This window comes from Salmo salar, chromosome 15, assembly GCF_965601325.2.
Source record: "Salmo salar chromosome 15, fSalSal1, whole genome shotgun sequence".
NCBI lineage: Eukaryota > Metazoa > Chordata > Actinopteri > Salmoniformes > Salmonidae > Salmo > Salmo salar.
The window spans coordinates 94,482,633-94,500,991 of NC_138305.1; the positions used below are offsets into that span (position 1 = coordinate 94,482,633).

General features: G+C 44.1%; 1 protein-coding gene across 16 annotated transcripts in view; it reads right to left on the reverse strand.

Moving 5' to 3' along the window:
- hspg2 (heparan sulfate proteoglycan 2) overlaps positions 1-18,359 on the reverse strand; it is a 198,342-nt gene that overhangs the window by 100,772 nt on the left and 79,211 nt on the right. For 13 of the 16 annotated variants that reach the window (XM_045696263.2, XM_045696267.2, XM_045696270.2 and 10 more), the window contains exons 4-9: positions 3,958-4,067; positions 3,206-3,264; positions 2,671-2,843; positions 2,208-2,240; positions 1,292-1,417; positions 858-1,052 (exon numbers count right to left, since the gene is read on the reverse strand). In XM_045696263.2, the coding sequence (XP_045552219.2) occupies positions 858-1,052; positions 1,292-1,417; positions 2,208-2,240; positions 2,671-2,843; positions 3,206-3,264; positions 3,958-4,067 (696 nt within the window). The remainder of the gene's footprint in view (positions 1-857; positions 1,053-1,291; positions 1,418-2,207; positions 2,241-2,670; positions 2,844-3,205; positions 3,265-3,957; positions 4,068-18,359) is intronic. The other 3 variants (XM_045696264.2, XM_082962171.1, XM_045696273.2) reach the window with 2 other exon arrangements.

An 18,359-nucleotide genomic window follows, 5' to 3' on the forward strand; every position in this document is an offset into this window, starting at 1 on the left:
TTGAAATTCTCCATTATAGTGGATTTATCGGTGGTGACAGAGTTTCCTATCCTCAGTGCAGTGGGCAGCTGGGAGGAGGTGCTCTTATTCTCCATGGACTTTACAGTGTCCCAGAACTTTTTTGAGTTTGTGTTGCAGGAAGCAAATTTCTGCTTAAAAAAGCTAGCCTTGGCTTGGTCTAACTGCCGTGTATATTGGTTTCTAACTTCCCCGAAAAGTTGCATATCACGGGGGCTGTTCGATGCTAATGCAGAAATCCACAGGATGTTTTTGTGTTGGTTAAGGGCAGTCAGGTCTGGAGAGAACCAAGGGCTATATCTGTTCCTGGTTGTAAATTTCTTGAAAGGGGCATGCTTATTCAAGATGGTGAGGAAGGCATTTAAAAAAAATAACCAAGCATCCTCTACTGACGGGATGAGGTCGATATCCATCCAGGATACCCGGGCCCGGTCGATTAGAAAGGCCTGCTCGCTGAAGTGTTTCAGGGAGCGTTTGACAGTGATGAGTGGAGGTCGTTTGACCGCTGACCCATTACGGATGCAGGCAATGAGGCAGTGATCGCTGAGCTCTTGGTTGAAAACAGCAGAGGTGTATTTAGAGGGCAAGTTGGTTAGGATGATATCTATGAGGGTGCCCGTGTTAACGGCTTTGGGGTGGTACCTGGTAGGTTCATTGATAATTTGTGTGAGATTGAGGGCATCAAGCTTAGATTGTAGGATGGCTGGGGTATTAAGCATGTCCCAGTTTAGGTCACCTAGCAGCACGAGCTCTGAAGATAGATGGGGGGCAATCAGTTCACACATGCGTGCCTGCGTGTATGTACTTTGAAGTGTTAGTGGTTGCCAATAAGTGCTTACCGCATCTGAACTCATCGCTACCATCAGAGCAGTCTCTCTCTCCGTCACAAAGGTAGTCTCTGGGGACACACTCCCCATTCTGACAGGTGGCCTGGTCCACTTTGCAGGGCCCTGGGGGACCAGGGGGGCGTGGGGGCTTCTTGATGGGGATGGTGGTGGGAGGAGTGGGGGTAACTGCATCAGGACGGATCTTATCTGAAAACCAACAGATCTGTTAAAGACCGTTGATCCAGGGGCGAATCCTAATTTCCACCTAACTTACATTTTCACTTTGTCATGCACTGATGCCAATAGAAGACTAAGTGAAAATTCAACTTAAGTGAACATTTGAGTTGACTCTCTCGTTAGGTTACAAAGACATGCTCAATCAAATGCTTGAGTCAACCATTTAGTCACAGCACAGGTCCAGATCCATTCCATACCATGCAACTCACCACAATCCAGCTCATCACTCATGTCATTGCAATCAGGTCTGTTGTCACACAGGTACTCCAGAGGGATGCACCCCCCATCCCGACACGTGTGCTCATCCTTCATGCACGGCCGAAGGTCTGGGACCACTGAGAGACGGGAGGGTTCAAGGGTCAGACATGCAGAGCTAAAAGGCCACCACACAACACAACACAATGCTTCCTGTTCAAATCACGTCAAATACAAGCAACCTTCCTCGGTGGAGGTTGGTGTCACTTTAAATTGAAGGATGGGCTCATTGTCATGACTGGAATGGAATAAATGGAATGGTATCAGAATGGAATTCCATAATTCCATTCCAGTTATTACTATGAGCCATCCTCCTTTCACCAGCCTCCAATGACCGTCCTGGGTCACTGCGGGTCGTTCTGGGGCCTGGGGCTAACAGTCTAACAGCTTACCGTACCGTACCGGAGGTGGGACATGGCCATGATGTAATGGAGATCCTTCTGAAGAAACTCTGAAGACTTTTTTTCCTTTGCAAATAGCAATATCTGTAACCTAACTCATGCCATGCAGTTCTCTTGGGCAGTGCAAAACCAAAACGTTGTCAGACTTCTGTTTCAGGTGCAAACATGCATAACATTCCTGCATGAACTCTTAACAGATTCCCAAAGACCTAATTGTCATCCTGTTCATCATTATCATCCACAAATAGCTGCATTCTGCATTTTACACACTACAGAACAGTCATGTCACTTCTACAGCAGCTCTGGCAGTCTCCGTGCAGCAGGCATTGTTCCAGACCTGGGTTAAAATATTATTTTGCTACTATTCTATTGACTCCATTGCGCCAGGGAAGCTCAGTCAAGCTCAGCTAAAGTATTTGAAATGATTTCCAATAGCATTGAACCCAGGTCGGCATGGTACAGTACAAACCTGGCACAGCCATGGGGTTCACAGGGGGCAGAGCTAGAAACCAGAGAGACAAGTTAAGGACACTACCTATGATTACCTAGCCCTCCTTTTCTTTCTTTTCATATTTTATTGGTTTATTGACAGAAATAGGTATGATTGAAGGGGAGACATATAGAGGGGAAAAAGTGAACACAAAAAATAGCCTTTTCTAGCATGATGCCTTGGGTTGGCTAGTCTAGCTTCATCGAAAGATTGTAATAAGATATGATAAATCAACGTCTCAATTAAATAAAGAGTACCATAGCTATGAGATCAGACCTATTTTGTTCACTTGTACAGCATTTATAGTAGGTCAGTTACGACTTCCTAAAATGGATGCCGTAATTTAGACATCTTCCTAATCTGGATGCTGTATATTTGGTCTTGTCAGCATCCTGTAAAGTCCTTACATTGCGGAGTATATATTATCCCCTGTGGTCCTTACCTTCTCCCAGGCGTCTGAACTGGAAGCCCTGGACAGAGGTGACGTAGGAGGCGATGGTGCCCTCCTTCACCACTCCATAGAGCACGTTGCGGATCTGATTGTCGTTGTTGTTGTAGTCAGAGCCCACGTCAAGCTCTACAAACACATCCACCCCATCCTGCCTCAGCATCTTCCTATACACAGGCCAGGACAGAACAGATGGTTTTTTAGAGAGGGACGTGGTGACGATAACGGTGCAGTGCTCCAGGTTTAGATGAACGTGGGTTGGGGCATATCATTCTTTTATCTAATGTAAGAATATTGATTAGTTACACTCAGCTAACAACAGTGTTTGGTGGACCAACCAGATGAGTATAAGCTGAAGCCTAAACATTAGCTCTGGGAGCAGTCTTCAGATCTCAGACAAGGTTACTCATCACATGAGCATGGTTCATTGAACCACCTTTGTTACACCCAGGCTAAAGTAAGTCAAGTAAGTAAAAGTAAGACTGGTGGGGTTTTATCAACAGTAGCTGAAGATGAGCAGTCATCTTACTTGATGAGGACCACATTGACAGTCTGGATGCCTGGGATCCTGTTGTACTCCGACTCTAACTGTGGAAGGAGAAAAAATATACTTAGATGGGTACAAACCAGCAGAGATTTTTGGCAACATGTTTTAACAAGTTTAACAACTTTCCTAACAAGTGTTCTAACATATGATGTAGAGTAGTATATGATATAAATAAAATCAAAGTGTATTTGTCACGTGCGCCGAATACAACAGTGAAATGCTTACTTACAGGCTCTAACCAATAGTGCAAAAAAGGTATTAGGTGAACAATAGGTAAGTAAAGAAATAAAACAACAGTAAAAAGACAGGCTATACAGTAGAGTATATTGACTCAAATTATCTACAGTATATGGCCTGCTCCGCAATCAATACCGTTGTGTGGCAGACATGACGTGGCAGTGGAATGCAAGGTGTGAGAATCCTGCCCTGGCCTGTGTAACGTTTACAGCCCTTGTGGGGAGGGATGGTTAGGCGTACCGCTTAAAGTACACAGTATACAGTATGTTCTGGAATAAGCCTACCGCATACAGTCCTCAAATTCTAATCTGGGCCTCAAAGCCAGTTCCACTGCTTTTGTTGTTAATTCTTCCCCTATAATCAGGGACAGATTTAGACCTGGGACAACAGGTGGGTGCAATTAATGATCAGCTAGAACAGAAAAGCAGCAATAGTCCGGCCCTCACAGGGTTAGATTTGAGTGGTATATAGTATAGATGGTTCTGTAGTAGACCTACCGTGTCCACCACCGCGTCAGAGATCTCCTGGAAAGACAGTGAGGAGATGTCCTCCATGTCAGGCCTGTACACAATAGAGTCTGTGAAGTTCACCAGAGCTCTGTAGTACGCTGGAACACAGAGAGACAACGGTTAGTTAGACACAGGAACCACAGCGTGAACATTTATACTCATTTTTCAGCAACATAATGTACACAAAACAACATTTACATGGGACTATCCTTTGGTGGTGTTGCCTTATTCAAAATGAATTGAGACTCAAACTTGAATAATGTTTGGGACAAATGTCCCTCAGTGAGGCCTTTGGTTCAATGTTTGGAGAAAAAAACTCACCAAACATAACTGTGGCTAAATTCAGAGCCATGTACAAATGATGGGGTCTATTTCCATATCTCAATTGTGGTCTGTACTAAAACTGACAACTGTACCACATATAGAGGACGCTTGAACAACAGGCACAAGTTAGACGTACACATGTACACATACTGTACGCACACACATATACACACCACAGGAGGTTGGTGGCACCTTAATTGGGGAGGACGGGCTCGTGGTAATGGCTGGAGCGGAATCTGTGGAATGGTATCAAATACATCAAACACAAGGTTTCCATGTTTGATGCCATTCCACGCTCCATTCCAGCCATTATTATGAGCCGTCCTCCCCTCAGCAGCCTCCACTGATACACACACACACTTTCTGTTTATAACACACATGTGCATGTCAGACAGATGTCAACACTCATCACACAAATACACACACATAGCCATAAGTGTGGACGATCTCATACAAGTACAGTTACACTGTCAGCCAATGTGGGTCCCTCACTTTTATTCACAGTGAACAGTTAGACACTGAATAAGAGGGGAGCCCCTAGCCCCACCCTAGCCCCGCCCCGCCCTAGCCCCGCCCCAGCCCCGCCCTAGCCCCGTCCCAGCCCCGCCCCAGCCCCGTCCCAGAATTAGAATTACTATGCCAACGGCTGCAGTGAAAAAAGCTAAAGTGAGTGATTCTGGAGGTGGGCCTCAACATTCCCTTTCCCTTCACAAAGTCAAGCACAGCAGAGGGGACAGAGAGGCTGGAGCACGGGCTCTACTGCCTATGGAGAACAGAGTTAGCGAAGCTAACCTGACCTGGCTCTATGAGTTAAGTAGGGCATACTGGTCACAATATAGAGGCTGTACTATCCATAGTGGTGTTCTACGGTCGATTTATGCAGCTTTAAAAATGTCACGTTTCCGTATACATACTGTAGGCTACTGTCACTGCTGTCTGCAAAGGCTAAGGGACGATAACCATGTTACAACTTCGTATCCTTTTTGTCTTATTATTATTACATGATCTATAATAGGGTATATTTTTATTGCATATCTATTTCCGTTCTAAGACATCTTCGCTCATACGACTCACAAATGCACATCCTTTAAATAGCCCAGACAGACCCCCCCTCAGGGTGCACCTATTCTCACTCCCCTGACAACCGGGTTGAGCTGGCCTGGGTCTGCCAGCTTTTGTTCAGCTTAGCTTCGATCTGGTATGGTCCGGGTTGGGGGAAGGAAGTCAATATTTGTGTTCTTTCTTACAGTCAGTTGCTACTTGCCATGGCTATATTGACGAGTCATGTTTTATGTGGGCATACCGTGAGCTGGAGCCTCAAGTCAACCAAAAACACGGACATGCACACTTCCTCCCTCTCCCTTTCTCTCTGTGGAATCACTAATTACATAATGTGTTGCTGTTGACAATGACAGCGTGCTTTCATTACGCTTTAGGAACCCTGCTGTTTAATTAAAAGTTGGATTAAGAGTGCCTCACACACGCTTGTGCACACATACGCGCGCACACACACGTGTATGCTCACGCACATGCACACACACAGGCTGCCCCATTGTGTTGAGGCACTGGGGGTCTGATAGTGATTGTGCCAGTGACAGGACAGGCTGACTGGAAGGCAGCTGTGTCATTATGTCTAGTGGTGAGAAGCTGCCTTCAAAACAGAGCTTAGTTTCCTCGAATTACAACAGAACATTGGCACAAGCTGGCCTGGTTCCTCCAAGACGCCTTCCACTTCTTGTGAGGAAAGGGCTTTATTTGTTGAAGAGTGAACTGAAAAGATTTGGTATAAAAACCCACACAATGGGCTGACTACTGTATGTAGTGTAGAAGCGCAGGCGTCAGCAGTATGGCATGGACATGGTTGACTGTGTTGGCTGTTCCACAAAGTCAGTCAGCGGGCTAAAGGACATTGTACAGTCAAAAGTTTTGAGAATAACACAAATATTAATTTTCACAACGTTTGCTGCTTCAGTGTCTTTCGATATTTTTGTCAGATGTTACTATGGAACACTGAAGTATAATTACAAGAATTTCATAAGTGTCAATATTTGCAGTGTTGACCCTTCTTTTTCAAGACCTCTGCAATCCACCCTGGCATGCTGTCAATTAACTTCTGGGCCATATCCTGACTGATGGTAGCCCATTCTTGGATAATCAATGCTTGGAGTTTGTTAGAATTTGTGGGGTTTTGTTTGTCTACCCGCCTCTTGAGGATTGACCACAAGTTCTCAATGGGATTAAGGTCTGGGGAGTTTCCTGGCCATGGACCCAAAATATCGATGTTTTGTTCCACTTAGTTATCACTTTTGCCTTATGGCAAGGTGCTCCATTATGCTGGAAAAGGCATTGTTCATCACCAAACTGTTCCTGGATGGTTGGGAGAAGTTGCTCTCGGAGGATGTGTTGGTACCATTCTTTATTCATGGCTGTGTTCTTAGGCAAAATTGTGAGTGAGCCCACTTCCTTGGCTGATTAAGCAACCCCACACATGAATGGTCTCAGGATGCTTTACTGTTGGCATGACACAGGACTGATGGTAGCGCTCACCTTGTCTTCTCAGGACAAGCTTTTTTCCGGATGCCCCAAACAATCGGAAAGGGGATTCATCAGAGAAAATGACTTTACCCCAGTCCTCAGCAGTCCAATCCATGTACCTTTTGCAGAATATCAGTCTGTCCCTGATGTTTTTCCTGGAGAGAAGTGGCATCTTTGCTGCCCTTTTTGACACCAGGCCATCCTCCAAAAGTCTTCACCTCACTGTGCGTGCAGATGCACTCACACCTGCCTGCTGCCATTCCTGAGCAAGCTCTGTACTGGTGTTGTCCCGATCCCGCAGCTGAATCAACTTGAGGAGACGGTCCTGGCGCTTGCTGGACTTTCTTGGGCGCCCTGAAGCCTTCTTCACAACAATTGAACCACTCTCCTTGAAGTTCTTGATAATCCGATAAATAGTTGATTTAGGTGCAATCTTACTGGTAGCAATATCCTTGCCTGTGAAGCCCTTTTTGTGCAAAGCAATGATGACGGCACGTGTTTCCTTGCAGGTAACCATGGTTGACAGAGGAAGAACAACGATTCCAAGCACCACCCTCCTTTTGAAGCTTCCAGTCTGTTATTCGAACTCAATCAGCATGACAAAGTGATCTCCAGCCTTGTCCTCGTCAACACTCACACCTGTGAGAATCACTGACATGATGTAAGCTGGTCCTTTTGTGGCAGGGCTGAAATGCAGTGGAAATGTTTATTTGCGATTCGGTTCATTTTCATGGCAAAGAGGGACTTTGTAATTAATTGCAATTCATCTGATCACTCTTCATAACATTCTGGAGTATATGCAAATTGCCATCATACAAACTGAGGCAGCAGACTCTGTGAAAATTAATATTTGTGTCATTCTCAAAACTTTTGGCCACGACTGTACAGTTTGAAAACAGTACCAGAAGACAGGCAACATCAAAACGGCTGATCAAAAAGCCTCATTTTACCCGCCACTAATCTAATCACTTCACTGGGCACTCGCTTGGCCCTGCAGCGAACAGACACACACAGTAACAGACATTAGACCTGTCTCCTCTGAGCTTGCCGCTCTGACGACACGTTACGGCCTGGCGAGCGCACTCAGTACCCATGATTCTTTGGTTACAGTGTAGGGCTGTGCCCTTAACGCTAACGAGGGCCCTCTCTTCCACTCTCTGCATCCCTCTTTCTCTCTCTCTCTCTCTCTCTCTCTCTCTCTCTCTCCGAGGAGCATTCTGCTGAACGCCACTCACTTTTTCCATCGGGGGAAATCCCCCGTCAAGCACCACCAAGGATGAAGAAATTGCCTGCTGAGAGCGAGCGCGGGGGAGTAGAAAAAAAGGAGCCTGGAAAAATAGCATTCCAAACTCTTAATTCACAAACGTATTTAGCTATTAAAGCTGTTCAGTAGAACTGTGATGGCTTTGTGAGGCGGACCGGGCCCCCTCTGAACACACAGAGCCCTGTAGCAGGAGACAAAGAGCTGATTGAGCCGTGCGCCCAGCCTGGCCTTTAAAGCCCAACCGCTTTCAGCCCGACCTTCAACCCCACTTCTCTCCTCCCTCCCCACCAGCACCAGCGCCTATGGCAGGGGAGAGGGGGAGAGAGAGAAAAAGGGGCAGAGAGAAAGAGAGAGAATGGGAGAGAGGGGAAAAGAGAGGGGGAGGGAGGAAGAGGGAGAAAAAGAGAGAAAGAGAGAAAGACAGAGTGAGCAAGACCACAAACCCACAAGAACAAGGCCCAAGTTGTATTACACATCCCACCAGGGACCAGACAATATGAGACCCTCTATTTCTCTTGTCTCTCTCTCCTAGGGCTCTAGGAAGGCCAATGTGGGGTGGTGTGGGGCTGTGTGGGAAAGAGGGACACTTTCTCAGCTTTGGCTTTTAGAGAGGAACCTCTGCTACTTAACCCTACTGCTGGTGGTCAGCCAAACAGCCCTGTTCTACAGAATAGACTGCTTCAAACTCAGGAGCTCATGGGAATGACTTGAATGACTTCTGGCCCAATATTACTGGAGCCTCTTTTGTGCTCTCTCCACAAAACACAATGTAAATGTCAAAAAACACTTCAGGGAAATGGCAGAACAGTTAACTACTATTGTCTGTTGGACTTGTCAGTCCACTATACTGACATAGAACCTACTGGCAGGAAGTTGTCCTTTCACAAAGTAAGATGGCGCCGGAAGAAAGCAAAAAAGAGCTTCTGGATATCAGGACAGCGATCACTCACCTCGGATTAGACAAATATTTTTTCTTCAACAAGCAGGACGCACAGGATGTACTTCAGACACCCGACAAGGCTGAAATCCCTGTCATTGGCAAGAGAAAGAGACGCAGGTATAGAGGACACAGGGCGGGGAGCCTCGTAGGGATCCGCCGACGGCGAGTGGGAATTCTGCCTTTTCCATCAATATTACTTGCCAACGTACAATCATTGGACAATAAATTAGACGAGGTACGATCACGAATATCCTACCAACGGGACATCAAAAACTGTAATATCTTATGTTTCACCGAATCGTGGCTGAATGACGACATGGAAAACATTGAGCTAGCGGGAAATACGCTGCACCGGCTAGACAGAACAGCACACTCCGGTAAGACGAGGGGGGGGGGGGGGGGGGGGGGGGTGGTCTGTGTATATTTGTACACAACAGCTGGTGGACGAAGTCTAAGGAAGTCTCTAGATTTTGCCCGCCTGAAGTAGAGTATCTCATGATAAGCTGTAGACAACACTCATGGCTGTTTATTTACCACCACAAAGACCGCACTGAGTCAGCTGGGCCTGCAAACTATTACGGACTACAAAGGGAAGCACAGCCGCGAGCTGCCCAGTGACACGAGCCTACCAGACGAGCTAAATCACTCCTATGCTCACTTTGAGGCAAGCAACACTGAGGCATGCATGAGAGCATCCGCTGTTCCAGACAACTGTGTGATCACGCTCTCCATAGCCAACGTGAGTAAGACTTTTAAACAGGTCAACATTCACAAGGCCGCTGGGCCAGATGGATTACCAGGACGTGTGTTCTGGGCATGTACTGACCAACTAGCAGGTGACTTCACTGACATTTTCAATATGTCCCTGATTGAGTATGTAATACCAACATGCTTCAAGCAGACCACAACAGTCCCTGTGCCCAAGAGTGCTAAGGTCACCTGACTATGGACATAGCACTCATGTCCGTAGCCATGAAGTGCTTTGAAAGGCAGGTAATAGCCCACACTAACAACATTATCCCAGAAACCCTAGACCCACTCCAATTTGCATACCGCTCAAACAGATACACAGATGATGCAATCTCTATTGCACTCCACACTGCCCTTTCCCACCTGGACTAAAGGAACACCTACGTAAGAATGCTATTCATTGACTACAGCTCAGCATTCTACACCATAGTACCCTGAAAGCTCATCACTAAGCTAAGGATCCTGGCACTGAACACCTCCCTCTGCAACAGGATCCTGGACTTCCTGATGGGCCGCCCCCAGGTGGTGAGGGTAGGTAGCAACACATCTGCCATGCTGATCCTCAACACTGGGGCCCATCAGGGGTGCGTGCTCAGTCTCCTCCTGTACTCCCTGTTAACCCACGACTGCATGGCCAGGCACGACTCCAATACCATCATTAAGTTTGCAGATGACACAACAGTGGTAGGTCTGATCACCGACAACGACGAGACAGCCTATAGGGAGGTCAGAGACCTGGCCGGGTGGTGCCAGAATAACAACCTATCCCACAATGTAATCAAGACAAAGGAGATGATTGTGGACTACAGGAAAAGGAGGACCGAGCATGCCCCCATTCTCATCGACGGGGGTGTAGTGGAGCAGGTTGAGCACTTCAAGTTCCTTGTTGTCCACATCACCAACAAACTAGAATGGTCTAAACACACCAAGACAGTCGTGAAGAGGGCACGACAAAACCTATTCCTCCTTGGAGACTGAAAAGATTTGGCATGGGTCCTCAGATCCTCAAAAGGTTCTACAGCTGCAACATCGAGAGCGTCCTGACTGGTTGCATCACTGCCTGGTACGGCAACTGCTCGGCCTCCGACCGCAAGGCACCACAGAGGGTAGTGCGTACGGTACCAGAGCGCCAAGTCTAGGACCAAAAGACTTCTCAACAGCTCTTACCTCCAAGCCATAAGACTCCTGAACAGGTAATCAAATGGTTACTCAGACTATTTGCATTGTGTCCCGCCACTCCCCCTGCCAACCCCTCTTTTACGCTGCTGCTACTTTCTGTTTATCATCTATGCATAGTCACTTTAACTATACCTACATGTACATATTACCTCAATTAGCCCAACTAACCGATGCCCCTGCACATTGACTCTGTACTGGTACCACCTGCATATAGCCTCACTAATGTTTATTTCACTATCTTTTTTAATGTTTTTTTTATTTTCTTTACTTATCTATTGTTTACCTAATACCTATTTTTTACTTAAAAATTGCACTGATGTTTAGGGCTTGTAAGTAAGCATTTCACTGTAAGGTCTACATCTGTTGTATTTGGCGCACGTTACAAGTAAACCTTGATTTGATTTGATTTGATCATTAAAATAAAAAAATATTGGTCGCATACACATATTTTGCAGATGTTATCGCGGATGTAGTGAAATGCTTATGTTCGTAGCTCCAACACTGCAGTAATACCTAACAATACAAAACAATACACACAAATCCCAAAAATGTATAGAGAGGAATTAAGAAATGTAGAAATATTAGAATGAGCAATGTCAGAGTCCGGCTTTCCAGCTGTAGGTAATAATGCAAGAAACGTTCTGAGCAAATATCTAAGAAACACAAAGTTGGCTAGGCGCTAGGAACAGGGCTTCAATTTAATACTACTAGAAAGTGTGTGCCCTCAGGCCTGGAGGGAAGCAAAAAGCAGACCAATCAGTTTGACCAGATACAATGTTATTTTACAGTAAACAAATTGACAACAGACTTTCAGCATACTTATAGCAAAGGATATTCAACAAGCTAAGCACTTACACAAATTACTGATGATTGGCTGAGAGAAATTGATGATACAAATATTGTGGGGGCTGTTTTGTTGGACTTCAGTGCAGCTTTTGACATTATCGATCATTGTCTGCTGCTAGAAAAAACGTATATGTTATGGCTTTAAACCCCCTGCTACAGTATATTGTGGATAAAGAGTTACCTGTCGAACAGAACAAAGAGGGTGTTCTTTAATAGTCACTTTAGCCTCTCCAACATAATCCAGGTAGAATCAGGAATTCCTCAGGGCAGCTGTCTAGGCCCCTTACTTTTTCAATCTTTACTAACGACATGGCACTGGCTTTGAGTAAAGCCAGTGTGTCTATATATGCAGATGATTCAACACTATACACGTCAGCTACTACAGCGATTAAAATTACTGCAACACTTAACAAAGAGCTGCAGTTAGTTTCAGAATGGGAGGAAAAAACATTGTATTTGTGATAAATCATTCACTAAAACCAAAACGTCAACTAAATCTTGCAATGAATAATGTGGAAATGTAGCAAGTTGAGGTGACTAAACTGCTTGGAGTAACCCTAGATTGCAAACTGTCATGGTCAAAACATATTGATACAACAGTAGCTAAGATCGGGAGAAGTCTGTCCATAATAAAGTGTTGCCCTGCCTTCTTAACAACATTATAAACAAGGCAGGTCCTACAGGCCATAGTTTTGTCGTACCTGGACTACTCTTCAGTCGTGTGGTCAGGTGCCACAAAGAGGGACTTAGGAAAATTACAATTGGCTCAGAACAGGGCAGCTGGCCCTTAAAAGTACACGGGGAGCTAACATTAATGATATGCATGTCAATCTCTCATGGCTCAAAGTGGAAGAGAGATTGACTTTATCACTACTTGTTTTTGTAAGAAGTGTTGACATGGTGAATGTACCGAGCTGTCTGTTTAAACTACTAGCACACAGCTCGGACACCCATGCATACCCCACAAGAGATGCCGCCAGAGGTCTCTTCACAATAAGTCCAGAACAGAATATGAGAGGCGCACATTACTACATAGAGCCATGACTACATGGAACTCTATTCCACATCAGGTAACTGATGCAAGCAGTAAAATAAGATTTTAAAACAGGTAAAAATACACCTTAAGGAACAGCAGGGACTGTGAAGAGACACACACAAAGGTACAGACACAGGTATTCACAGACAAGCGCTAGCACACGCACTCTACACACACGTACATTGTAATATTATTGTATGGTGGTATTATACATTTTGTATTGTAGATACTGTATGTAGTGGTGTAATAATGTTATATGATGTACTGTTTTATCTTTTGTTTTATATGTAATGTAAGTGCCTTAATGTGTTTGGACCCCAAGATGAGTAGCTGCAGCCTTGGCAATGGGGATACCTAATAAATACAAATACAAATACAGGGTAACCATGTCTGTCGGCTCCATCTTGTGTATCTCATTCGGGTGGACCAATCCATGTTTCAGTTCAGTCATGCTTAGTGTTGGAACTAAAACTACAACCCTAACAAGGCAATAAGGGAATATTGAAAGTAATTATAGTGTGAAATATGTAACATGATTTTCAGGGCGAAATGACAAACGGAGACCCATCAAAAAATGTATTAAAACTTATTTTGGCCAAGTTGTTTTTAGCTGAAATGCTAGTGCTAGTGTCATAGGTAGGGAGGGAAAGCTATGACATGATGGAATAACCCCATCATTTTCCACTGGCATCAGAAAACATTACAGTCTGCCTAAAATGGAAAAACCCTTCAGACTGGACTCAAACTTCACAATCCCAAGAGTCCCAGGAATGGTGTCTAGAGTGAATGTGGAAATGAGAGTGCATAGCTGAACAGAGCAGACGGTGATAAGATACGCCAAGGTATTTCAATAAAGAGTATAAGGAAAATAGTAGCAGTAGAGATAGAGATCAGAGAGCATTAGAGATCAGAGAGCATTGGACTGTAGTCTGCCTGGTCTGGGCTTAGAATGTCCCCCGGAAAGAGAGGTTCCACCACCGGTGCTATGCTAAAGGGAGTAGAGTGGGGGGTGAAGAGTAGAGGGCAGATGGGAGCGATGTGGGATGGAAGATATGGGTCAAAGATAAGGGTCAAGGTGAAACAAGAACAAGTGAGACGAAGCAGGAAAAAGGACAGAGTTAGTCGAGGTTGGTGGGTGCGGAATTTTTACATTTACGTCATTTAGCAGACGCTCTTATCCAGAGCGACTTACAAATTGGTGCATTCACCTTATGATATCCAGTGGAACAACCACTTTACAATAGTACAGCTATATCTTTTTTTTGGGGGGGGGGGGGGGTTAGAAGGATTACTATATCCTATCCCATGGAGTGTGAGGGGAAAGAGAAAGAGAAAAATAGAAAGTGATTATTAGAAAGGACAGAATTTTTGAAAAAATAGGTATCTCAACAGAAAAGGGTACACAACTAAGAAAAAGTCCCTATTCAGACTGAATGAATTATGAAGAGGGACGAGCTTTGTGGAAATTGACAATCGGAATGAGCAAACAGTGTTAAAATACCAAATCTTTGAGAACCAATGTGAGATTAATAATCCTGATTTGTCCACTATCTTAATGCATATGAAATGCATTGAATATTAGTTGCAGTCTCTCAGTATATCTGTTACATTCCACTGTCTTTAACGTCTAGTCCCATGATAAATGACAGATACATTCAATGAATATCAGAGCACACACACACGACAGAGCCTAATGTTGTACACTATATATTGTATAGGAGCAGTGTATCTGCAATGCTACATTCCTTTGACATAGCGAGGCCTGATGATACATGTAAAAGTGCTAAATAGTTATACAGCACTGTAGCCTAAATCTACAGTCGTGGCCAAAAGTTTTGAGAATGACACAAATATTAATTTCCACAAAGTTTGCTGCTTCAGTGTCTTTAGATATTTTTGTCAGATGTTACTATGGAATACTGAAGTATAATTACAAGCATTTCATAAGTGTCAAAGGCTTTTATTGACAATTACATGAAGTTGATGCAAAGAGTCAATATTTGCGGTGTTGACCCTTCTTTTTCAAGACCTCTGCAATCCACCCTGGCATGCTGTCAATTAACTTCTGGGCCACATCCTGACTGATGGCAGCCCATTCTTGCTTAATCAATGCTTGGAGTTTGTCAGAATTTGTGGGTTTTTGTTTGTCCACCCGCCTCTTGAGGATTGACCACAAGTTCTCAATGGGATTAAGGTCTGGGGAGTTTCCTGGCCATGGACCCAAAATATTGATGTTTTGTTCCCCGAGCCACTTAGTTATCACTTTTGCCTTATGGCAAGGTGCTCCATTATGCTGGAAAAGGCATTGTTCGTCATCAAACTGTTCCTAGATGGTTGGGAGAAGTTGCTCTCGGAGGATGTGTTGGTACCATTCTTTATTCATGGCTGTGTTCTTAGGCAAAATTGTGAGTGAGCCCACTCCCTTGGCTGAGAAGCAACCCCACACATGAATGATCTCAGGATGCTTGACTGTTGGCATGACACAGGACTGATGGTTGCGCTCACCTTGTCTTCTCCGGACAAGCTTTTTTCCGGATGCCCCAAACAATCGGAAAGGGGATTCATCAGAGAAAATGACATTACCCCAGTCCTCAGCAGTCCAATCCCTGTACCTTTTGCAGAATATCAGTCTGTCCCTGATGTTTTTCCTAGAGAGAAGTGGCTGCTTTGCTGCCCTTCTTGACACCAGGCCATCCTCCAAATGTTTTTGCCTCACTGTGCGTGCAGATCCACTCACACCTGCCTGCTGCCATTCCTGGTGGCCCGATCCCGCAGCTGAATCAACTTGAGGAGACGGTCCTGGCGCTTGCTGGACTTTCTTGGGCACCCTGAAGCCTTCTTCACAACAATTGAACCGCTCTCCTTGAAGTTCTTGATAATCCGATAAATGGTTGATTTAGGTGCAATCTTACTGGAAGCAATATCCTTGCCTGTGAAGCCCTTTTTGTGCAAAGCAATGATGACAGCACGTGTTTCCTTGCAGGTAGCCATGGTTGACAGAGGAAGAACAATGATTCCAAGCACCACCCTCCTTTTGAAGCTTCCAGTCTGTTATTCAAACTCAATCAGCATGACAGAGTGATCTCCAGCCTTGTCCTCGTCAACACTCAACACTGATATGATGTCAGCTGGTCCTTTTGTGGCAGTGAAAATGTTTTTGGGGGATTCAGTTCATTTGCATGGCAAAGAGGGACTTTGCAATTAATTGCAATTCATCTCATAACATTCTGGAGTGTATGCAAATTGCCATCATACAAACTGAGGCAGCAGAGTATGTGAAAATGACTATGTGACTATGTGTGTGTCATTCTCAAAACTTTTGGCCACTACTGTACAGTGCATCTGTAATGACCCATACATTTGACACTAATTTCCATTCACAGAATAAATTACTTAAACTGTAGGACTGATAAATGACATATACAGTGCCTTCGGAAAGTATTCAGACCCCTTGACTTTTTCTACATTTTGTTACATTACAGCCTTTTCTAAAATGGATTAAATAGTTGTTTTCCCTCATCAATCCACACAATACCCCATAATGACAAAGCAAAAACAGGTTTGCACTGAATATCTGACATGAAAGACATGGAAGTCCTCCCATTGCATGACGGAGTCCATATCTGTAGTATCTAAAGAGTATAGCAGCAGTGTATCTGCGCAAATCCACAGTAACAGAGTGATGCTGAGACTACATTTAAAATGCATGTCAAACAAAACCAATGATTGCAAAGTTAAACAAACCATACAACTCTATGCACAAGGACTACTTTTAACAATTTCCACAAATACATTTACTTGAAGAACAGTGCAGATTCAAAGTTTGGTTACAGAATGGCTGTTTGTGATGTTTGTGCCATTATTCCCTATATTCGGGCGGCCGCGATGAATATAGGTGAGACTCTGAGTGAACACTACATTAATACAGGGGAGACATTGAATGAACACTACATTAATATAGGGGAGACATTGAATGAACACTACATTAATATAGGGGAGACATTGAATGAACACTACATTAATATAGGGGAGACACTGAATGAACACTACATTAATATAGGGGAGACATTGAATATAACACTACATTAATATAGGGGAGACATTGAATGAACACTACATTAATATAGGGGAGACACTGAATGAACACTACATTAATATAGGGGAGACATTGAATGAACACTACATTAATACAGGGGAGACACTGAATGAACACTACATTAATATAGGGGAGACATTGAATATAACACTACATTAATATAGGGGAGACATTGAATGAGCACTACATTAATATAGGGGAGACACTGAATGAGCACTACATTAATATAGGGGAGACATTGAATATAACACTACATTAATATAGGGGAGACACAGACTGAACACTACATTAATATAGGGGAGACACAGACTGAACACTATGTTAATATAGGGGAGACACTGATGACAGTATCCAGGGAAGGATGTCAGGAGTTATTTGTAAGATAATTATCTCATTATGTCTCTGGAGCTGAGAGGATATCCCTCAGACAGGACACACTTCCTTTCCAACACTTCCCTCCACTCTATGCTTTTCACATTGTGGGTGGGTCCCTAATGACACCCTATTGCCTATATAGTGCACAACCTTTGACCAAAGCCATATGGGCCCTGGTTAAAAGTAGTGCACTATATAGGGAATAGGGTGCCATTTAGGACGCAACCTGTCTCTCTGATGGATCCACCCTGTAAAAAAGGGGGTTTCAGACTCAGAGAGTCAAATGGGAGTTGGCACTTCCTGTTGTTCCCATTAAGATGGAAAAGCTGGAGAGACAGTGTGATTTCTCACTAAAACCAGTGCAATATCGCACTGGAAAAGACATCAATGATGGGAAACTTTTTTTCTGATGACTCATTCATTCTTCCATTGCTTTGGTTATGGTTCCACTGAGGAGCATGTTCTGAAAAATCACTTGAGTAGGAGTTTGAGGAGTTGAAATGTAAGAAATTCTTTGAAGAGATCCTTTCTACCAGGTAATTAAATGTTATATTAATGTAGCCTGTTGTGCAAAATAAACCAACGCAAAAAATATATATAATTCGCATTTGTGACTCAATTCAGGAAACTAGGCGTATTTCGCGCTTCACTACTTCACAGGAGAGCCACTTGAACATACTCTTTCTTAAATTAAAATGTGTTTTTTGTGCAGAAATGCCTTCTGGAACATGTGAACTTTCATGTGCCTTAATAACAAACGTCTATGCCATCTGTAAATATGAATAAAATAGTTCAATTACAAGCCTAGTTGGTTTAGCCACAGAAAAAAAGCAGCAACCTTCCCGCTAGCCATGATTGGCTGAGATAATGAGTGGGCTGGACATGCCAAGAGATGAGTTCGAATTGGTCTGCCATGTAGAACACTTCTGTCTATATCATGAGCTGGTCAGTACGTGTAGGTAATCCTTTCTAACGCAGCTTTTTTGAAAGATATCACGTAGTTGAACTGCATAAGTGTTGCTTTCTACTTTCTGGAGGACCAAGT